The 23,116-nt window shown below is 34.6% G+C and overlaps 1 protein-coding gene across 2 annotated transcripts in view; it reads left to right on the top strand.

Annotated features, from left to right (window-relative positions):
* Positions 1–780: 780 nt before the first annotated feature.
* LRCH2 (leucine rich repeats and calponin homology domain containing 2) overlaps positions 781–23,116 on the top strand; it is a 33,688-nt gene continuing 11,352 nt past the window's right edge. The window contains exons 1-17 of one of the 2 annotated variants that reach the window (XM_085325547.1): positions 781–895; positions 3,719–3,845; positions 6,755–6,860; positions 6,957–7,093; positions 7,301–7,434; positions 8,863–8,950; positions 9,927–10,038; positions 10,361–10,458; positions 10,542–10,609; positions 10,839–10,943; positions 12,696–12,773; positions 15,342–15,410; positions 17,928–17,976; positions 19,077–19,193; positions 20,813–20,857; positions 21,335–21,385; positions 22,298–22,355. In XM_085325547.1, coding sequence (XP_085181673.1) covers positions 873–895; positions 3,719–3,845; positions 6,755–6,860; positions 6,957–7,093; positions 7,301–7,434; positions 8,863–8,950; positions 9,927–10,038; positions 10,361–10,458; positions 10,542–10,609; positions 10,839–10,943; positions 12,696–12,773; positions 15,342–15,410; positions 17,928–17,976; positions 19,077–19,193; positions 20,813–20,857; positions 21,335–21,385; positions 22,298–22,355 — 1,465 coding nt within the window. In that variant the 5' untranslated portion in view covers positions 781–872. The remainder of the gene's footprint in view (positions 896–3,718; positions 3,846–6,754; positions 6,861–6,956; positions 7,094–7,300; positions 7,435–8,862; positions 8,951–9,926; positions 10,039–10,360; positions 10,459–10,541; positions 10,610–10,838; positions 10,944–12,695; positions 12,774–15,341; positions 15,411–17,927; positions 17,977–19,076; positions 19,194–20,812; positions 20,858–21,334; positions 21,386–22,297; positions 22,356–23,116) is intronic. The other variant, XM_085325548.1, reaches the window with a different exon arrangement.

Consider the following 23,116-nt stretch of genomic DNA (forward strand, 5'->3'; position numbering starts at 1 on the left):
CCAGTTGAGTCAGTATTCTGACAGAAATGTACACTGTAAAAATACATCTTTAGCATGAAGATTTGCATGATGCAGTTATGCATTATCAGAATAGTTCTAGCCCAAGTGTTATGTTTCCTTTGTGATACCCCACTTCTGCTCTTAGTCTAGGCTAAATTGCGTCCCTATTTTCGTAGCTAAACCATTTTGATATTGGTTCACGTGATTTTGTTCTCCTTTGAGCTAAATTATAAATGTGAAACTGGAGAACAAACCAGTAACTCTGTGTAGGATAAAGAATAAATATTCATTTAAGACTTGTAGTTCTTTAGCTGAGAAAATACCTAAGCGTTCTGTGCCAGTTTGTCTTTATTATTGCAGGTATTATACACAGTGAAATTAGATTCTAATCTAACTCTCAAGAACAGAAAGTTACCTGTTTAATTGGCTTGTAGCTTGTGACTTACTGTTGTGTCTCATAGGAGAAAAAAAAAAAAGTTTTATAGTACAAAGACTGATAGGAGGGACAATCATAATTGATATTCAATTGCATTTAAGTGTTCTTAATTATATAGTTGGCATAGTCTCTTTTTTTTGTATTTATTATATCCAGTAGCATCCAGTAGCCCCTGGTAAAAAAGCGAACTATTTTAGACTTGTTACAATGCCTGAATTTTTAGGGGCGCGACAGGAATAACTGTGGGTATTTGCACATCCTCCTGTTGTGGGCAAATTTTTGACTAAAAATTACTTCTTCTTCTTTGTTCCCAGATCTTTCAAAGAACAGATTTACTGAAATTCCTCCTGATGTCTGGCTGTTTGCACCACTTGAAACTTTAAATTTGTATCACAATTGCATCAAATCCATTCCAGAATCTATTAAAAATTTGCAAATGCTTACTTACCTTAACATTAGGTGAGTAAACCTTGTCATTCTTTCTTCTATACTTCATCGGAGAGGTGGCATCTTACCTGATGAGGGCATCAAATGCCCTTACTTTTCCCCAGACAAATAAAATGATTCTATTTGCTGTTTGCCATTTTCTTGGTGTTTTAGGACCAGCAGTTCTTGTTACTTCCTTTGTGGGAAGAACTGAAAGCATCATAAAACTTCAGGCAGTATACTGCAATAGCTGTCTGTAAGAAGAGTTTGAGAAGTTTTATTTGTTGTTAATGTTATGTGGGTAGACTGTGATTTAAAAACTACATATATAGAAATTCATTTTTTTTCTTTTCAGGAGGGTAGATTACTCTGGCCGGAAGGCTCTACTCATTTTGTACACTAGTTACATCCATTGTTGTTTTTAGACTTGGAAAACATATAGCTGGATCTTCTCAAAAGAATAGAAAATGAGTATGAGCTCGACTGGAGATAATCTAAGATACTGAATAAATGTACAGAAGCAGAGGAATCTAGAGGAACCCTTCCGTAAAGAGTTGAGACCTTGTTTTCCACGATATCCTCTGTTTCTTATACTGACTATCTGAAGTCCAAAACAGTCTTTTCAACCAAGAACTATTTAACATACCAGATTTGTTCTAGAAATAACTTTTTGCACAAATTTCAGATTACTTTTTGAATTGATACTTGGAAAGGAAAAGGAAAAAAAACATTAACTATGTCTTAATCTCCAAATATCAGTATTTATACTGATAGCTTCCAAGAATTGACTGCTCTGTGAAGGTTTAAAGAATATTAATGACATGTTAAAACTTCAGTATTTTCTGAAAGAAACTTGACCTAACTTCTTTCACAGAGCAGCAAAAACACATTTCTGTTTTGATGTAACTCAAGTGCTGAAAACAGTTTTTGATACAAAAATAAAGGAGCATCCAGTTCTAAATGAACGTTGCATGTTATTTCGGAAGTTGGCTCATTTCCTTTTTCCATACCTTGCTTTTTCTTTGTTTTTGTGCTAATGTCTGAGGACAGTTTTCAGAATGCATGGACGTGTGGACAGGCTAAAATACGGACTTACTTGCTTCAGTATTGTGATTACAGAAGAAAACCAGCTGATGTCAAATTCTAATTTTGGATGCAGAAGAAGAAGTGTTATGCAATTCCTTGTAAAATAGACAGCTTCTTTTTTTAAAAAAGAACTTCAGAGATTACTGATCTAAGCCATGCAAAGAATTGTAGTTTCGTTGCAAAGTTTTTTACGCAAATAAAGAAATTTCATTTACTTGCGTGGGATATTTTTGCTTTCCACTGACTCTAACAGATCAGCAATTAGAAAAAGCCAGTCATCTCTGCCTGAAATGCAAAAAAAAAAAAAAAAACAAACTTTTTTTTCTCCACTTAGTATTAGCAGCAAAGATGCAATGCTCTTTATAAGGATAATAATAACAATTTACTGTCAGCTTACTTTGTCAAAATTACACTACTTCCAAGCTGAAATGTTGCAGTGGCACAGTGATTTTGTTATTCTTGCAGATGTATTAATGATAGTCATGTTGTGGGGTAATTGCACAAGCTTAGATTTTCAATATAAAAGCAGTGTTTTGATACAGTTCCATTACACAAAAATAATTTTAAACTTCTAGATTTTTTTTCCTTAACATAATGTGAAAGCAAATGTCAGTGCTTTAAAGGGTTCTTGCGAAATATAACTTTTGGCTTCTGGACAGTTCTTCGAACTCTGGAAAATTTTCATTTTTATATGTGAGAGCAATTGCTTTCATACCACACCTGAACAAGCTGATACTTTAATGGCTTTTTTAAATGTACAAGTAGTTTACCAAAAAAAAATAAAAACCAAAMCAAAACAAAAAACAAAAACAACCCTTTCTGGCARGAGGCAGCCTGCAGTTGGTAGCTTTTCTGAAAGCAATTTAAATTAAATTGTCAGCAATAATACCTTTCCTGTTAGTATAGTCAGCATATGTGCATGTATTTGGAATAAGATACATGCAGCAGAAATCAACATTAGTTAAAACATACCTTCCAGAGTGTTGCTCAGCAAAGAGCATCTAAAATAGATGTTTAGGGCTTTTGGTAATGGTTCAGGAGCGCTATAGCTATGTGATGTGAGAAGCAGTGATCTTGAACAAATCCTGCCGGTTCAGATTTGTTGAGAACATAAAGCTTATACTGGTAGACTGTCAGATCAGTTGATCCTTCTGAAGGCATCAGAAACGGCATAAAAGTAAATATCAAGCATAAACTGAATGTTGTGTGCCACAGTTAAATTAGCAGAGATGTGGTCATGTTGTCAGTATTTGTTCCAGGTTGATTTAATTTTGGTGAAAGATTTGTTACTGCCCGGATGCAGTATTAATAATTAGTGACAGTTTTTGTGACAAGGTGCTAGATTAGCTGCACCTCTCCATCAGGAAGAAAAAATGCAGCCAGCTGCCACTCCACAGAGCTTCAAAAATACAAGTTAGAATATTCTGCRCTTTTACTGCTGTTGTTTACAGCTTCGTTTATAGAGCAGTGGGCTTTTTTTTGTTTCTTTCAACAGATTTCTGTTTGTGTACATTCTTTCATTAGGAGGTTCAGTTATAATACATCCACTTTTACCAGATGAGATAGTGACCTACAATTTAGCTAAGAGAAGCTTTATCTGGTAAGGAATTTGTGATGGAGATTGTAGCTTGAATTTAGTTAAAATGTAATAGGTGGAGGATGTCTTCTAGAGTAGGAGAAATATTTTACAATGTGTATTTCAGACTCCTGTCAAATTTAAAGAGAATATTATAATGTAGCCTTTCTTTCTTGTTGTTTTTTTCTTTCAAGTCGAAATCTTTTATCAACGTTGCCAAAATACCTGTTTGATCTTCCACTTAAAGTTTTGGTAGTCAGTAATAATAAGCTGGTCTCCATTCCAGAAGAAATTGGAAAGTTGAGAGATCTAATGGAATTGGTAAGTATAATTGCAAACCACCRTATTAAGTACACTTAAAGTGTAAGTAGCCTATCTGCAGTGTAAGAAAAATGTAAATTCATGATCATTTTTACATACAGGAATACAGAATATAAACTTAGTTACTGCGTTTTCTGTGTTTCGTCTCAAATTACAAAAGTAGTATTTATTGTAGAACTTCAAGAATTGAGATAAGCAAATCAGTATGTTGCATTAACTGAAGATTAATAGATTCATAAATAAAAATGCTTATTGAATTATTTCATTTTAGGTTGTATTTTGTATATTGTTAAAAGTAGTGACTTTTTTCTTTCCACCCCTGTTTAACTCCTTCGCAAGAGGTGATTTTTCTTATATGCTATCAGGAATCTTTTTCCTGCAATGAAGAGTTGAAGTCTATGTAGTCTGTCCTCTATACAAGTAGTACCTTACCATCTTTGTCCTCTTCAATATTTGTATCCAGTTCTACTATTACTTTATTTGGGCTGGGGTGAATAGAGTGATGTGTGGTCTAAACAGTTCAGGTGTAAGTGCAATGTGATTTTTATTAAATGGCACACTGACATTTTGTGTTTTGTCTACTGTTGCTTTCCTTATTTCTTCATAACCATTTTTTTCTCCTCCTGATGATTACCAAATATTAAGGTTATATTTTAAAGAACAGTGGGCAGTTATCAACAGATCTTATTTCTGAGTATAGGTAAATAATTTAGATACTGAATGTACCTTTTTCTGATACCCTTAAAATCGTCATACGTTGTGTTAAATATTGTTCCACAATTGGTGACTCTGGGAAACAGCCATTTGKAAAAGAAATAAGTTCTTACTAAATTTTTACTCCTTTCATGTGAGACCAGAACAAAGGTTTTAATCGGTCAGAAATAGAATTTCACTTTTTCCTCTCACTTCTCAGAAGAGAAAAAAATAGTGAATCGTAATCAGTTTGTTTTTTGCATGCTGCTTTGAAGTGACCTTATGTATCCTTGGTGGTACAAGTGCAAGGACTGTGTAGCCTAGAACACTGTATCCCTTGGCAGCAAGGAAATATGACTGTATCCAAAGCTGCTTCAAAGTAAAAAGACAGATTGAACTCAAGCTCATTTGTCATTTTCTTAATATCTTCCTTAGGTGAGTCTATTCTCTACAGAGACCAAAGAAACATTTTAAAGAGAAAAAGGCTAAATTTCAGACACGTAGTTGAAGAATATGTTTTGTTTCTCGACCCAAAGTAGGGTATTGAAGATGTAAGCCTTGCTTAAAAATGAAATGCCTATTTTGTTGCGAGGAATTTTAAAGCAGTTATGCTAAAGTTAAGCTGTAAAAGTCAATCAAGAATTTGCTGAAGCAGGGAAGGAGGCAATCTTACGTGAAGTCAAGATTTTCTCTGCAGCCTTGCTAGGAACTTTTTTCTCTCACTTGTTACCATTGCTTCTCTCAGAATGAAATGACTTTAACTTGTATAAAAAGTTTGATACAGAAATGGCACTTGGACTCGATCTGACCTTTCAGTATTTGTAATTTCTTTGGACATTGCAAGTAGTTCTTATCATATTTGACATGTCTTATCATATTTGAGACATGTCCTGTCTCAAGTGTGCCCTGGAATTTTCTTTTAATGTGATCTAATTTTTGAGCTATAAATCAACATTTCTTTTTTACTTTGCAAGTAATATGAGATATTCTGAATGTTTGCGAGGCTTTTCTGATGTCTTCTACTCTGTTTTTGGTCAATGGGGTATCCTTTATTGTTCACTTCAGTGTTTTCAGGTTTCAAGGTGGTATCAATGCTATTGTTTACAGAAATGGAATGTTCTTTAGAATAGCTGTGGTATTTTTTGGCTTTTTTCATAAATGTTAAACCGGGAGTATATGCCTGGTGGCATGGATTAAGGACATACCAAAGAGTTGCATTCCAATGTCTGTGTTGTTTCTATTTAAAACATGAATATTTTATATTTTAAACATGTTGATAATAAAGTGATACGAATGTGAAAAGATCCTTTCAGGAAAGGAATCCTATTTTAACTTGGTTGCTGGGGACAGAGAGGAACTCAAAATAGCTATGCAACAGCTCATTCCAGGCAACCTGTAGTTTCATAGACATCTGGCTCAGTGCAGACTTTTCTACTGCCAATAGCACATGAGCAGTGCCTATGCTGAAGCTGTGGATGTGCGTAGAGGAAGAGGAAGATGGATTTTTCTCATTAAGGGCTAGCTTCTGGTTGTTTCTCAGACTTCAAAATTAGCGTCTGTTTTTTCATTGAGTAGATAGATAACCATGCTTTGTACAGCTAAGAAACTAGTCACTGAAATCAGTTTTACTGATTTTCAGTAAAAAAGTAATAAAATATGTTAGCAACTGTCTTACAGCAACACGATTGCTGACTCAGTGTGGATTACCTACACAAACATTAAATAAGGTAGTGGCAGAAGTAGCCGTAATCTGTGTTGATACAGTGCAGCTTTGTCACCCTCTAGTGACTGAACCCCAAAGGTTGGTGAACATGCTATCACTTTTGTAAATTTTTAGTTGCACTGGTTCAAATTTTGTAAGGAAGGGGAAGAATTTTTATGAAAGGAACAGAATCCAAATCATTTGCCTGCAATAACACATGAAGTTTTTAGCTGATGTGAGAACTGTACCAGGCTCTCTTGATTGCTAGGCCACTGTATAAATCTCAAAACTAGTCCTTGTCATTTATTGCTTTAACCTTTCCAACTGAGTTCAGAAATTGCTGAAGTTGTGAAGGAACAGTGAGGTCTGTGTTATAATACTTCTACCACTTGTGGGGAAAAAACAAGAAAGATAGGATATCTTTTATATGATATGCTTTATAATAATGTTGATTGCAGTTTTACATCATTTATTTTCATTTAAAATGTTCATTCATTCATTGTATTTTACTTAGGATATTAGCTGCAATGAACTTCAGGTCCTTCCCCAACAGATAGGAAAACTACAGTCACTTAGAGAATTAAACATAAGAAGAAATAATCTCCATATGTTGCCAGATGGTAAGCTTCTTGTTATCCTTTCTTTCATGTATGTAAATTATGTAAAGTGTTAAGTAGATACTTGATTTTTATTTTTTTCCTTTTCCTCCATTACAGAATTAGGAGACCTTCCCTTGGTAAAGCTGGATTTTTCTTGTAATAAAATTACGGAAATTCCAATTTGTTACAGGAAGCTACGTCATTTACAAGTAATAGTTTTGGATAACAATCCAATGCAAATACCACCAGCACAGGTTAGTATAAGAACATTGTATCCCTTAAGAAAGGGGAACTGTTTTAGTTATTACCAATCAGATTTTCATTATTTTTTTTACCTGTATTTTTCCTAGCAGGAAATTGTGGGTGTTAACCTATCAGTGTAGAAGGAATTGATTGGGGTGCATTATTAAAAGACATGCTATGTAATAAGTATTTTTTTATTTTGTTTTGTTTCCAAACAGATATGTTTAAAGGGTAAAGTACATATATTTAAATTCCTCAGCATTCAGGCGTGCCTCAGAATAGATAAAAAACCAGATTCTTTGGATCTTCCATCATTAGGTAAACGAATCCCCTCCCAGCCACTCACAGACAGGTAAGTGGTATGGGGTTTTTTGTTTTGTTTTTTGTTTTCTTTTCGCTCTAGTATTTGCTATGAAGTGTTCCTTAGGGAACAGAAGAGAATGTACCACAATAAGTTCATTACAGTTTAATAGCTGTAATTTCAGTAGTTTAAAGATTGTTTATTTAGAAGTCATACTATCTAAGTTTATGTTACTAGCCTAATGACCATCTGGGTTACTATGAAAATTTTTCATTATGCTTACTAAAGACTTGAAAGTTAGAACAAAGATGTAGTTTCAGTTTATTGAAAAACTAAGCTTTCAATTTCTCACTCAAATTTKTCAAAAGCAGTGATGATGCATTCCCATAAGTGCCCTGAATACAGAGTTAGTCTGCCTCCGAAACATGTGTTAATGGAAACTGATTTAAACATCAGTGAAAATATCTTGATTTGTTGATTGGATTACTCCTGAAGTCAAAAAATGTGGCATATTTTGCTTGGCTTCTTAACTGAGCACCTCTGGAGTGATTAAATGGGAGTGATTTTATTTTTCCTATCTTCACCTGTTTTGCCTTTGGAAGACATATGAAATAATGCTCTGGTTTTGCCTGTTTGCTTAAAATATCATGTGCAACCTGTGTCACTCTTTCCTTCAGTGCTGAAGGAAAGATAGAGTACGAATAAAGCTTATGCGAAGCCATCCAAACCGTGAGATTCAGTCCATGATCTCAGGAAACTGTGCCGTAGGTGGTCAGGCCGCAGCATCCATAGAATGCTTCTAAATGTTTCTAGAAGCTGTCCACATGTACTCCCCAAAAGCCTACACCAAACTTTAAGATTACAGCTATAAAATGTGTTGCAAAAGGAATGAAATCATGAATATTACTGCTGTGCAACATCTCTGTAATAGTGAGATTGCTTGATGCAATTTCTAGATAATAAATATAAACCATATAAACCAAGCTCCACAATGCGCAGTTGGAAAAGCACACCCTGCTAGTGCTGCCAATTTTCTGTCTACTGTATTAGTAATTTTTGGAAGTCGTACATTTAGGGGGGAAAAATTGTAGATATTTAAGCAGATTTAGACTGCTATAATGTGACAGTGCTGTAGGGAATGTGTTCGCTGCTAGTAGAAAATCATGTCTGCCAATGAAATTTAAGGAACTGCAGTACTTCAAAGAAAGTAATATTTAAATTCTGCAAAAACAATTTTAGAATGACACACAGAAAAATTCTGAAATTGTAGACATATGGATAGAGTACCTTCACTGATCTTTTTAACTAGAACTTTTGATAGGTTTTTTTAAAACAGCTCTTTCAGATGAAGAATTTTTCATCTGTGTGTATGAGATGTGCACAAATTCTGTAGCAGCAGCTGTAAATGAGTATAGAGAACATATATGAAAGAAGATATACACTTTCAGAAAAATGAAACAAAATTTCTTTTTACTATAGCATGGAGGATTTTTATCCCAATAAAAATCATGGACCAGACTCTGGCATCGGAAGTGATAATGGGGATAAAAGGTTGTCTACAACAGAAGTGAGTGTTTTTCTCTGTTAGATTTGTCTAACTTCTGTTTTATAGAACATTTTTGTTCCTCTGTATTTTGCATCATTTGAGAAATCCTTAATTGCAATTACATCTTTCACGTGTTTGTGTTGAGTTCAAACCTTCACAGTATTAGACATATAAAACCTTCATGGCTTTGAGTTTTTTCGGTTTAGGTTCATTCCAGTTCAAACTCCTGTATGTTTTAAAAATGAATTCTGATTTAAGGAATTGTTTAGATCTTTTCAGATATGAAATGTTTTGCACAGAGGACAAAACATAAGTAACATTTGTTTTTGCTATTAATAAAATAGAGGAAAATTAAAATATACAAGCACTCAAGTTTAGTGAAAGTATGTGTTAGTAATCTTTTCTGTTTAAATTTTAATATGAACTTCTGAATGACACACTAGGTTTAAAGTGATGAACAGAAGCCCCCACAACATATCCATATGTTTGTAGAGATCTAAGCTTAGCAAATTGTAATTAGTACTACCAATGTCAAAACTGAGTGCTATAAAACAAGACTTTGATAGTACTGTGTCTCAGTTTAGAAAGAATAACTGTAAATGCAGAGCAATATTCAGTGGAACAGTGTAGAGTAAGGGATATTACAGGTTTTATTAAGAAAAGTCAAACTGATGGAAAGTAAAGCTGTGATTTTTATCATTAGTCTAACGAGCATCCAAAGTAGTTGGAGATTTTAGATGGAAAAGTACCCAAGTTATTCTCAACCCATTAATCAGTACTGGATTAGGGTTCTTTGAATGAAAAACTGTATTTCAAAGGATACTAAACAGTTTTCACACGGTGAACTGTCGTTCCTGAAAAGATACTGACTTGATGTTGTTTTCTCTGCCCTAGGAACCATCCCTCACGATAGGATCTTTTATGCTATGTGTTTGGCTTACACAAATCACATAATATATGACTAATAGTTTTGTATTAAGTATGACTGTCTTTGCAGCCGTCTGATGATGATACAATCAGCCTTCACTCCCAGGTATCAGAATCAACGAGAGAACAAACATTAAGGAGTGACAATCATGTAGCGGGAAGTAAACTTGATCCACAGAAAGGTAATGTCTGTTGCGCGTCTGTCATTTTAGGTAATGGAAATACTCTTGCTTAGGTAATATAATTTAACAAAATTGCACAAAATGATACAATGGCATGTTGGAGCTATATTTTTATCCTCTCTGTAAACAATGTAATAAAATTATAAATGCACAAGACCAGAAAGAAAGAAAAAAAAGCCTTTCCAGATAAAGGAGACAGTATTATTGCCCTATTATCTTTATTTGATGCTTTTCATTTAAGTACTTCTCTCTTGCAAGAATAACACTTGGTTCAGAGAACTGCTTAATGTCATCTTTTTCACTCTTTATCAATCCTCACTAGACCAGGAGGTTTATGATTATATTGATCCGAATGCGGAAGAGGGAGCTGTTCCTGAGCAAGGAGATACACAGATTGGACCATTGCTGTCTTACATGAAGGTACTATAATTTGATATAAGAAATATTATTCAGTGGTTCTTTCTTTTTGTTGAATTCTAAGTTTATTTTTCATCATATGTAAGGAGCGGGGCAAACATCCTGAGAAAACCCAGAAGACAGAACAGAACGAGGAGTGGGGAGATGGAAAAAGGTAAATCTGTCTTTTGGGGGAGGGTTAAACTCTTTGCATATGGAGGAAAGAAAGCTGTAGACATGTGAAGTATTTCTGCTTGGGCAGAAAACATGCTTACAGGAATGGCTTTATAGTTATTGTCCAATGACATACCTGTTTGTCTTGCTTGACTGAAAAATATACTTTAATTTCCATATCTAAAGAAAACCATAAACTTCTGAAACTGAGATAATGTTTAATTTTTTAGGCTTCAGAAAGAACAACTGCTGACTGAAGAAGATGATGAAATTAAAGAAGTGACTGACCTGAGAAAAATAGCAGCTCAGTTACTGCAGCAAGAACAAAAACACAGGTACTACAATATTGATTAGATAACTTGTATGTTAAAATTAATTTATTCTTTAATCTGTCTTATACCGAAAAGTTCGTGGCACCTCATTTTGAGAATAGTTTTTCAGTTATATAACAGCTTAATCAATAGACTTCCAAGACACTTATCCTGCATTTCTTTGCATAAAGTTGCTGTTTATAGAAGCAACTCTATACATCATATGGAAAGGAAGAGATGAATGTGAAAGTCTTTCCTCCACCCTCCCTGCCCCCCAGCCCCTCAGATTTGGTCTGCAACCCTCCCTTCCAATGCAAGAAGCTTATGTCCGCATGAGTGACATTGGTATGAAGAGATTATTAGTGAGGTATTCACATTATTTTGCTTTAGCTTATTTGCTTACAGAACTTGCATGCAGTTTGTGTGGGGCTGGTTAGTGTACTGAAATAAAGATAACTTAGGTAGTAGTTCCTCTATCCACATTTCCTATGGACTGAAGAGGAAATTTGTTCAAATAATAGTCTCTCAGATGACATAGTATATGTATGCACTATTTGAATAGTATGAATATTCATCCCAATGAACTGTCTAACTTCTACTTCATGTTAGCTCACAACTGAAAGTTTCTTGAAAAGGAAAAACAACAAGAAGCAAGATGAGGGAATGCAGTAGAACGAGATAACAAATAGGTCAAAGGAAAAGCAAGGAGGAGTACCTGAAGTGGCATACGATGTGGATAGATTAGGGTAGGAACTGTGTTCTGTTTCCTTTACCAAACAGGAAAATAAGCCGTGAGGTACTTCTGAGACAGTAAGCTGTCCTTCTGAAAGTTGTTTATTAACCCTGACATAATGGATTCTTCCACAGAACAGATCTTGTTTCTTTTGAATTTCTGCATAGTGGTGAGATTCTGTGCTTCTGTTTTTCTTTGAAGATAGTTGCAAAATATACATGAAGTCCTTAGAGAAGGTGGTATCTTGATACTGTGCATTGCAGATGTTTAAGAATTCACCCAGATTTCAAATTAGTTGAGTAACAGCAGTAGTGTGTGAAGAAAAGATAAGTTATGCTTCACTTATAACTTTGTCCAGTGTATTTAAGTGTTTGGTCATGCCCATTGGGAAGGAAAAAATAAGAATGAAATCTTAATGCTTAACGCTAATATTTTTTTAATTAACAAAAGTATTGCCAAAAAAGGGAAAAACTTAATTCTTTCCTGTATTGCTTAATATATGAATAGAGGGAGAATCTTGGTATTGTTTCTTATACTAAATTTTTATATGACGGTTGTTTATATTGCATGTGGGGTTTGTCTCTTTAATATTTCCTGGGTACCTAATCATTTGAAATACCAAGTCACTCCTCTTAAGTATTACAGCTTCAATTTGACTTTTGTGAAAGATTGTTGTAACTTATGCAGCTATCTTGTTAATGGTTCTGCTTTGCTCTTTTGCTGATCATACATGCATAATTTTATTTGTTAAGTTTTACTTCTTAGTTTAGCATTTATATTTTAAAGCCTGCTTATTTATCATTAAATACATAGGTGCAAAATAACTTCTATTTAAAAAAAAATAAAGTAATTCAGTGAATCCATCATGAAGTAATTTCTTACTAATCATATTTCTGTTCATTCAGTGTATTTTCTTTWAATATTATGCAGTCTTTCTCTTTTCTTTTTGCTTGCTATGCTATTGACTTCCTTGTCTTCTCCCATCAACCTGTCCTGCTTCCTTCTTCCGTCTTTGGTTTGATGTACATGAAATGTGAATACAGACGAAGGCCATTAAGCTATAGGACTTCATTCAGTGAAAAACTCTTCCAGAGGACAAGGGCGGCAGGACGTGCATCAAGGTATATAGTGCTTGTAGATCTTCAGATTTCCAAAAATAAAATATGGACAAAAGAACCAATTTGGGCCTTTTCTTGAACAAAACTAGAATAAAGGAACTGGCTAAGTTAGCTTAAGATTTTTTTATAATAAAATACGTGGAAATGCTTTTATTGTTAGTTAAGAGGAAAAGCAAGTAAAAAAAATTCATTAAATTGGACTAGATAGTCCAATAAAGAGTTCAAACTAGAAGCTAAATTTCCTTCACCTTTGGCATGTTTTATTTCCAGCGGTTGTCTTTTAAGTATGAAAGTGTAGCGCCTCAAGTGCAGAACCTCAGGCGAAAGGTTTTTTAGAGCTTTTGATATTAGTGATCACTTTCAAATTAAAACAACTGGTGGCAACTTGTTTTGCATTTGATAGCCATGAGGGAGGAAATGGCAGATACAAAAACCTCACAGAAAACTAGAAATTCAGAATGGGAGTGTATCTGTTATGGTCAGACATGTATGTAGTCAATTAAGTGATTTCTAAGTTGTCACCTTGTCAGATGAAACCCCAGCTTTACTCTGGATACTACTGATCTATTGAAAACAAAGTACAGTGTCTCAGTTTGAAAAAATAACCTTCCTTAGGGAGATAGTGCTTTGCATGAGTGTGAAGTATGGATGCTCAGCAGACAGCAGTGACTTCCTAAAGCTGTCTGAATCTGCAAGAGTGCATCTTACTGTCATAAAGCAGCGAGCCATATGTGAAGACAGGAGACTGTTCTCAAAGGAATGGAGTCTTGACGCTGGAGTTTAGAATCTGTCAGGATTTATAAAAGTATTGTGTCCTTACATATTTTATGGATCTCAAATAGTTCTTAATTGTTTACTTCAATGACAGCTGTCTCCAATTTTAATTAGCATCATTCACTTCGTTTGTGTCTCTTCATGGTAGTATGTTCACTCAGGAAATGTAAACAAAAGAGATGGTTTAGAAGAGATTCCAATTATTTAATTCTCAAACCTTGGAAAATATTTCCTGGTAACATAGTTTGTCTTGTCATCACCTTTATCCCCCATCTAGTCAGCAGTTTGGAACAGATGTTACGCTTGCATGATTATGAGAATTAGAAAAGTGAGTCGCAGTGTTTTTTTTTTTTTAGTGTATACAAATACGTATCAGTGTGTGCGTGTTGTTGAGTAATTTATGTTTCAAAGTTTGTGTGAGTTTTTTAACCTTTTCAAAACAATAGATTATATAATAATTATGTTACAGCAGAATTTGTGTCATTGGTGCAAACCGTAAGTATGCAATTAACTGTAATATTTACACTAATGTGTTATGACTATATGTATAAATGTTTATTTAAGGATTAAGCATGACCATAAATAAGAGTTATTTGGCTGATGATTGAGCCAACAAAATAGAAAATTTTGGATTTAGTAAGAGGTAATACGGACAGAAATGGCTGCTGGAATCTTTGCACCCTTAGGATTAACTTTCTGAAACTAAATTATAAGGAACAGATACTGCAGACTGTAAATTATCTTGTTTTACAGATATAATTTGTCATAATCCCATTAAGCTGAGGTTCATACAGTCACAGAGATCTAAACTAGAAATAAGATTACTCAGCTCAAAGCTATCGTAACAATCACAAATGTCTGACTGAAAATCATTGATCCTTTAATTGTTGTACTGCTCTCTGTAATGGTAATGAAATATGAAATGAGGATATGTACTCTATTTTACTTTCTTCCATTAAGTAGTTGCTGGTCTTCCAGTTCTTTCTGGTTCTTAATAAATTTTAGTTCTCTGTATAATTTAACATTAGAATTCAAAATTAATGATTCTAGTTACTATTCAATGTGACACTTGCAATGTTTAATTAAAAAAATATTTCTAATTGGTTTGCTCTCTGGTCTGCAGGGTTTTTTTTAAAAAAGAAAATTCTTAATAAAGAGCTTGTCTTCTGCCTGTGTGCACACGTGCATGGTACAGGTTTGTTTCAGATGGGAAAACAGCTCTGAATTTACATGCAAGTTTAGGCTTTTTTTGATTGATCACATTTTAGGAACAGATGTTTTCCTGCATATGTCTCCATTTCCTCCCTCTTTTTCCTGCGTTTCCTTTGCACTTGCAGTCTTCTTACTTAGCTGTCTTCTTACCTGCTCCTACGCTCTGACTAACTTCCTGTGCTCTATCACTTTCTATGCACTTTAGCTCCACCTTCTCCTGTCTCTTCTACTTTTAGTGAACTGTGGGTCCTTTTGTGTTGAGAGTGGCATAACTTCACAAAGCTGTGGGAGTAACAGAGATGGTGTGTATGTGTCAAGGGAAAACAAGAGGAGCCTTCATTTTGTTTAGATTATGTTTGGGTTTTACTTGCTTAAAATTCAAAGCCTGAAATATTACAAGAGCTGGAAACTGCATTGTGGACTTCAGTGGAAGCAGGATTGGGCTAGGGTTTCATGTATGCATAATACTCATATTCTAATTTTATGAAAAATGCTACTTTAATGTTCAGAACATTTCTTTATAGGGAAGAGAGCTTTAACTGCAAAGCTCTTGGATAAATATGTATTTTTTTTTTTTCATTCCAGGCTTCTTAATCATTCAGCTTCAGTAAGCACAAGGAATAGACCAAAGCAGCCAGCGGAATCTGAAAAATGGTATTAATCTACTTCGTATCACAGCTTTCAATATTTTATTATATTAAATTTGKTTTTTTTTCATATCAATCCTGCCATCTTCTGTCCTGTTGTTTTAGTTGAAGATGAAGTTGAAGTTACACAGATAATCGGTTGGAGGCTTTGTTTGGTTTTTTGTTTTTTAAGCTTCTTTCAGTTAGGGGAAAAGACAAAGGTGTTCTTCTGAGCCGTTAAACTTGATACCATACGGAAACTCACATGTGGGTCTGATCTAGGGAGCAGTTCAGATGCCTAAACGTAAACATTCAGTAACATTTTAGACATGCTAAAGTATTCTATCTTGATTCCAGTTCCAATCTAGAAGGACATATGTTCCCTAGGTAATAGTCCCATGGAGATGTGTTGGGATACTCTTGAGCTGTATGAAATGGCACTGTGTATGTGCTTAGGCATCTGCATTTTCTAGGCTGCAGTCCATTTGTGTTCTTACATGCTATCTGAAAAGTGCTGATGGGAGTTCAGCCTGGAAGACCTTTAGTTTTTTGGGGGGTTGCATCAATGAGGAATGCACTTTTGATAGTCTGTGCAACAGAACCATGCTTCTTGATACTGTTGTCTGCAGGAGCAGTGCGCGTATCCTGTGCTCCTTCTGTGAATGTAAAACGAGAAGGAGCAGAGCCTTATCTCTAGGAAATTGGGAAATCACAGCTGCCTTTTAGTGCCCATGTGAGTGAGAGAGAAGCTTGCAAGTTTTTGACTTTCTCTTCCTTAAGGAATCCTAGGCCAGTTCTGGGAATCAGTTTAGTCCGGAAATAGTCTTTTAGTTCTTCAGCTAAAGAGATCTCTGTGGCTAGAGGGAGGGCTTCTGTGATTTTTGCCAGCCTTTAAAATCTGTACCTTCGAAAGACTCTTTTTCTATCTGTGTTCTAACCTTAGTTTGACTTTGAATTTGAGAGACGAGAACCTGTAATTATTGCTGGTGTTGCTAGAGAGCGCCATGGGTAGTAACTGCTCTCTGTCGTTCTGTGCAGATCAGGAAAACCTTCATGCAAACATGAAAGGCACGCAGTATTGATATTTCAATGGGATGCATCCTGTTTTGGCTATCTTCTCTCACCAGTATCTGAGAGTTTGCAGAGGTTGTTGTGTACCTGTCCTGTGGTTACATGAACCATGATGCAGCTGTTACTCATTTGCACCTGGAGCTTTGCTGTCCTTGGTTACTTACCCCACAATTTCTATTCTTTAGGATGCTGTCACCTACTGTAGCACACAGCTATGTCAGACTTCGTATTACAGAGGAATCCAGGGAAGGTTACGTTTGTCTTACTGTTTTTTATGTGAAATAAGCAGCTCTGAGGGTTTTTTTCCCTTTTAAAGAAAAACTACTTTTTTGAGGTGTGTGTACAAGGTAGATGTCACAGACTGCTTGCTATTTCATTGCACTGATGCGTAGGAGCCCTAGTAAGGTACGTACAAATAGAATAGAAAGATTCTAAAGAATTTCTCCTAAAGAATTTCCACTTTTAAAAATGTCATAGTTAATAGATACAATCATAGATCAACAGCAGGATTGAACTGTTTATTGCAGCAGTTGCTGGAATTCTCAGCTAGATTGCTTATCAAGGTAATGGACATCATTCAGACAAATTTCCTATGCTAAAGAGCTAACAGCTGTAAAAAGTAGGATTATTGGTTCAAGATAAATGGAAAGAAAAGGAATATGAGATAATAGAAGTTAAGAAAGTCAATCTCACTTTATGTGCCAGTTTGCTGTCTATTAAGAATTTTTTAGAATTGATCAGGGTGTTAGGGCCTTCTTGCATTTGGTCCCCACCTGGTAGCCTTTTGGTGTATCTCACAGCTTCTAAGCCCATTCTCTGCCCGGTTGTTAGAATATGACTGAAGTGGTTATGGGTAAAGATAACGAGCTTTACAAAAAGATTCTGACAGAAGAATTGAAAATAACACCAGCTTCAAACTTTTTGTTAGCAGAAAACTTTTAGTAAATTCAGGCACTGTGCTTGGCCCTTCAATATATACTTGAGCTTTTGCAGTTGCACTGTTTTATCCTAAAATGTTTTTCTCTTTCATTGTTATGTAAAAGCCTCCACTTTACTGTGTGACGATAACAAAGAGATGAAGTATATGATTCTTCCAAACAAATACGCTTTTTCTTAACTTCGAACAAAATACTTGCCTCTTTGAGAAACAAAACAGTTAAGGCATGTTAGTGGTTTCTTAAAATCAGCTAACACTGTTCAGATACAGCCTTTGACTGATAAAAGTACAGAGTTATGTGAAGGTATTGTGAGCATGCTGTAAAGGAGAGAGAAATACTAATTGAGATTTTAACCAAGTGGTCATCCTTCTAGCCAGTTTGTAATATCATTATGCAGCAAATCAGAATATTATAGTGTTGCAGAAAAGCTGGATCTAAACATTGTGTTCACTTTTTTTGGACTTTTGAAGTAACTTGATGTTACAGTATATGGAAGTGTAGTAAGGAAACTTAATGTCTGTCATCTTAATTTTTAGTATCTCAGCAGATGAAGGAAACTCTCTATTGTCTCCATACAGTTGGCAGGTAAATATCTAAATGTAAAATAATATCAAACAGTAAGAAAGCATAGTACAAGTTTTACTGTTTCCTGTGAAAAGCTTCCCTTTACTGTTTCAAGACAATTTGACTTTTGTTATGTTTGTAATGCAGGTAGTGTGTGTGGGGGGGTGAGAATGTAGTTGAGAACTTGAAACTAATGAGACATAAATAATATTTACTTGTTTTTTGATTTTCTTTACATATAACTTTTATTACCTCACCACACTATTATTTCATTTTTAAAAAAAATCTTAATCATTTGAATTATATAGGTTTTTCCACAACTCATTAAGAAACTTGCCTGACATGACAAAAGTGTTATTGTTTTGCATTTTCATTCATTAGTTGTTTGATTGCTTTATTTGGTTTAGTATTCTAAAAGGAAGAAATCTTGGGAAATGCAATCTTTGTGTGTTTTTTCTTTGTTATGAAATGTTTCCTTTGGACTGTCTGCTTTTGTTTTTAATAGAGTATGTATACACATTCATTGTTATTTTATGAATAAATCTCCCCTAGCTGGCTCCTTCAAAGTACTATATTATCCAACGTTTTTGGATAATATAGTTTATTATCCATAAATATAAAGGATATTCTAAAGTTTTTGTGCTGCCACTTGCTGTGTGTTTCCTTTTATATAAGAACAGCAAACAGATAATTAAAAAAAAATAAAAGTCTTGTAATAGTCATCCTTTCCCAGTGTAGTGAATATTCAGTTTCAGGAATTAGATGCATTAGTAGCTAACCGCAATTCTAACTGTCTTTACAAGCTGTTATTTATGGTAGTCTTAGCTCGTTTCCTTAAAAAAAAAAAAAAAAAAAAAGTGCAGTAGATAAAGAAAAAGATTGGGGGGGGGGTTGGAGGGGTTATTTATTTATTTCATAGGTGCCTTTTCCTCTATGAAATGTTTTAGGATTTGAAAGAGAGGAAGTGATTTCCAGCTGGACCATCACTGAGACTAGTAACACTTTTGTCTCATAAAGCTAGATTATGGGAGAGCCAGTTTTTAATTGTAATTCATAATAATTTGTGCTAATGCGGCTTTGTATATTTACCTGTCATGTAAATATGTTTTTAAAACTTACAGCCATTGGAAAACCAGAAAGATCCAATGGATGAGCAGCAATGGCCAGAAACACAGCCAGTGATTTGGCAGAATGAAGAAAGGAGAAGAAGTAAACAAATTAGAAAAGAGTATTTTAAGGTAATATGAGGGGAATATTTAGTTTGCTTTTTTCTTTTGTCCTGGCTTCTTCAGGCTTTTTTTTCTCTTTTTTTTTTTTTTTCCCCTCTTAATAATACCAAAAGCTTTGTGTGGGTGTGTTTTGGTTGGTTGATTTGGTTGTGGTTTTTTCCTTTTTTTGGTGGTGGGGGTGTTGGAAGAGAATAAAAGAAACAGCATTACAAAGTAAGATAGGTTGTTATGCTTTTAATTTTGCATGTGACTTACACATTTTTGTTCTTCCACATCAGTTTGCTTTTCAGAGGAGAAATTCACTCTAGATATTTTGCTGTTTGTAGTGTGTATCATTGGTCACCAGATGTCAGTGTCTGCTTGTTGCAAAACGAATTCAAATTTACTGCATTGTCAGATAACATTTGTTTGCACACACTGTAGAGAAATAGGTTATTTCTGACGAATACTAGAATGAGTTCAAATTAAATTTTTGTTTTATAAAATGAGTGGTTTTGGGTCTTTGCCATCAAACATGTAAACCATAGCCTTCATGAAGTGCTAGGGAATTTCCAAGAAACTAAATTCTAGAAAAAGCAGAACATGCTATGTATGTGAAATATTCTTGTCTTATAGTAGCTATTTTTTTTCCTCAAGAATTTAGAGTTGTGTTCTAACACGAGTTTTCTTAACTTCAAATGTGAATGAGTATCTTAATAATGCACACCAAATTGTAGCAGTGGGCATTATTAAAATAGCGAAAATTTACTTGTATCAGTATCCAGAAATACATGGAGGGTATCTTTATTGTGCAACTTGTTCATTGTTATTGTACTGGTACCTTAGAAAAATGCTTGTGCTGTGAGAATCAGGACACCTTTTTTGTGGCACAGCACAAAAGTTTGGCCAGTACGTTTATTAATATTACTCCAATAATATAGTTGCTGCTCAGATTTTTCTTCTTCCTTTTTAAAATTCATATAACTATTCATGTAATGATGCATGCATCAGCTAAGTCAGATCTCTGATAGAGAACTGTCTTTCTAGTTCCAGAGCTAGTCTTTTAATCCAGCCTGTATCATATGTTGTATTATAAAAACAGGTAGGCTGGTTGTACACATGTACCACATTTCGTTGTTACTGTAGTGATAGAACTGTTTAGTTCTGCCTGTACATTTGCTGTGCGCACAATGAAATACACTTGTTTTCATAGATACCATTTATGTAACTTTCTTCCTGCAATCCCTTCTTCATTTACAGTGCTAAGCAATCTTAGTTATTTTTAAGAATGTTTCTTTTTGTAACTTTAGTTATACAATTTTTACTAATAATGCTTCAGAGTAAAAGTTGCTCAGATCTTTTCACTTGGATCAAATGTGTATACAGCGTTCACATTGTAACAGTATGTATTTTTCAAATATACTTACCTTTTAGTCAGCATAAAGAAGTTCCTGGCTAGCCTAGGAACTTCATGTTCCTTTTTTTTTCTTTTTTTCCTTTTTTTCCCTCCTTTGAAAATTCTGTTTAAAAAAAGAAAAAGATTGTCAGCCATTTTATCAGTAATAAATAGCATCTGGCTGATATCAAGCTATTCGATTCAAATGAAAACGATAGTTGCATTTTAAGTACTAATTGTGTGTGTTTTGCAGTATAAGTCTTCCAGAAAGAGTTCAAGTGGAAATGAAAATGATGAGGTGAGCCATGGTAATCGTGTGAAATGTATAGTATTTATTTGTATTTTATGAATGCTTAGGAGACACAGTTATGGAACAGCAGAATGTTGACTACAGTCTATACAAGCAAACTTTGTATTCGAAAATGTTATAGCAATAGTATAGTAAGATAAGTGTAGCAGAATAGGTATTACACTCCTATTTGTTTAAAAAAAAAAGTCAGTAAGATGGGGTATTGAAGAAAAGGAGGATATTTACATACTTTGGGAATAAGAAAGCTAATTCAGCTGTCAAGCAGAGGTGATATAAAAGTAATATCTTGCCTAAACAGTGAACAGTGTTTACTTGATTCTACATGTGTTTAAATGCAGTTGCTACCAATGTGCCATGCTTGACTGATGTTGCATTTTTCATGTATTGTGTATTTCATAATTTCATGCTTTTCTTGTGGAATCATAATTTTCGTTTTATAATTTCATCTCTTTGACTTCTTTTTAGCAAGACAGTGATAATACTAATGTGTCCCCACAGTCTCCTGTGTCGTCTGAGGTACAAGTTTGTGGTTTTGTTTTTCATTCAACACACATTTCTTTATGCACATTACTGTTGTCATCAGACTTCCCATACAAATATTAAGCTGTTTTCTATTTCTCGTTTCAAAGGAAATTAATATTTCACATGCCTTTCATAGTAAGTCAGATATAAATAGGAATTAGAGATAGATATCAACACAATGTTAATTTCTTCAACTTTTTTAACCTTTGCAACTATCTAATCTCTCATATATATATATATATGTATATATGTATATATATATATATTTTTGGACTGCTTTGTCAGAAGGATGCATTGTTTGGTCTCCATTATCATTTTTAATGAAGATAACTAATAAGAGAAATCAAATTTGGCATATTTTACTGGTATCCACACTGAAGTAGCAGTTCAGAAAATCTTAATTACTTGTAGTTTAGTATTTTGTCTATCATAGATAAGCCAGAGATACTGAGACTTCTTAAGGAGTTTCATCTTTCACAAATCTGTCTTCACCTCTGTGGTACAGYTTCACAACTTGGTTTATTGGTTATGTTCATTTCTAAGGAAAATCCATGCAAGTCTCACTGTGATTGCACTACTAAGCTATGAATAAAATATACCAAAGAAGGTAATTATTTCCATCTAACGTCAGAAGGGAACCTGAGGGAGCAGAATGAGGAAAGCATCTGCCAAATACAGCGACATGAGCTGTACATACCAGATTGAGTACATTTCTCATGTTAGATGGTGGCATGAGAAAAATCTTCATAATTCAAAATAAACATTTTTTTTTAAAAAAAGTTGATGTTAAGTGTTAATAAGTAAAAAGGACTCACCTTAGGCAGGAGTAATTTAAACTTTATCTTGATGGGAACATAAGTTAATTTTGTAAATGAGTGGAAGAAAATTGACTTTCTCTTTTAACAGGATTATGAAAGGACAGACAGTAACACTCATGGTCCGTTTGGTCTTAAACCAAGGTCAGGTAAGTTGCTCTTCTCTGACATAGCCTGATAGAGCAGATGTTTATTCCGCTGGCTGGAACGGACAATAAGGATAGCAGATGCATGAACTGGAACGAATACAAAGAGGCCACAGTACTGCAATCCACTCAGTGCTTACCACAAACAGTACTGGGAAAGGCATAGACAGCTGCTTTGGCAAACTAATAATTGAAAGTCGCCCAAATTGCACGGTGATTTGTTATTTCATTAATTTATTTTCTGCCTATTTAGTCACCCACGAAGAACAGAGGACTGTGCAATTGTTGTTGAGACCTGATGGCTGAGGCAGGAGGTTTTCAAGAGAAGTAGGTTTCTGTCGTTTGTCCTATGAAAGGATACGTGGAACACGCTTTGCCAGTTCAATGGCTTCGCGCCTTGTTGTGCTTAGATCTTCCAGAATCTGCCAGTCTGCCATAAGACAGCTGTGTCAGATGGTGTTGTCTAAAGCAGATTTTCATTCCTCTGAAACATAAAGAAATAATAGAAAATTTTTTTTAATGTGGTACATTATTCTTTGTTTGGAACTGTCGGTATGAATATTGGATTGGAAACCGTAGTTTGGAAAGGCCACTGTGCAATCTTTGTTCCCTCGAGAGAAGAGTGGTATTAACTGGAAAAGTCTTTCTAGAAAAGCATTAAGAAAAATGATCCTAACCCTTCAGTTTAATTTGGTCTGTATGTTAACAAAGCTGGACCTCCGTAATAGTCACTCGTGATCCATCAGTAGCAGAATGTCTGGCTA

The sequence above is a fragment of the Rhea americana genome, unplaced genomic scaffold, assembly GCF_003343005.1.
Source record: "Rhea americana isolate MKP2758 unplaced genomic scaffold, rheAme1 scaffold_98, whole genome shotgun sequence".
In the NCBI taxonomy this organism is placed as follows: Eukaryota; Metazoa; Chordata; class Aves; order Rheiformes; family Rheidae; genus Rhea; species Rhea americana.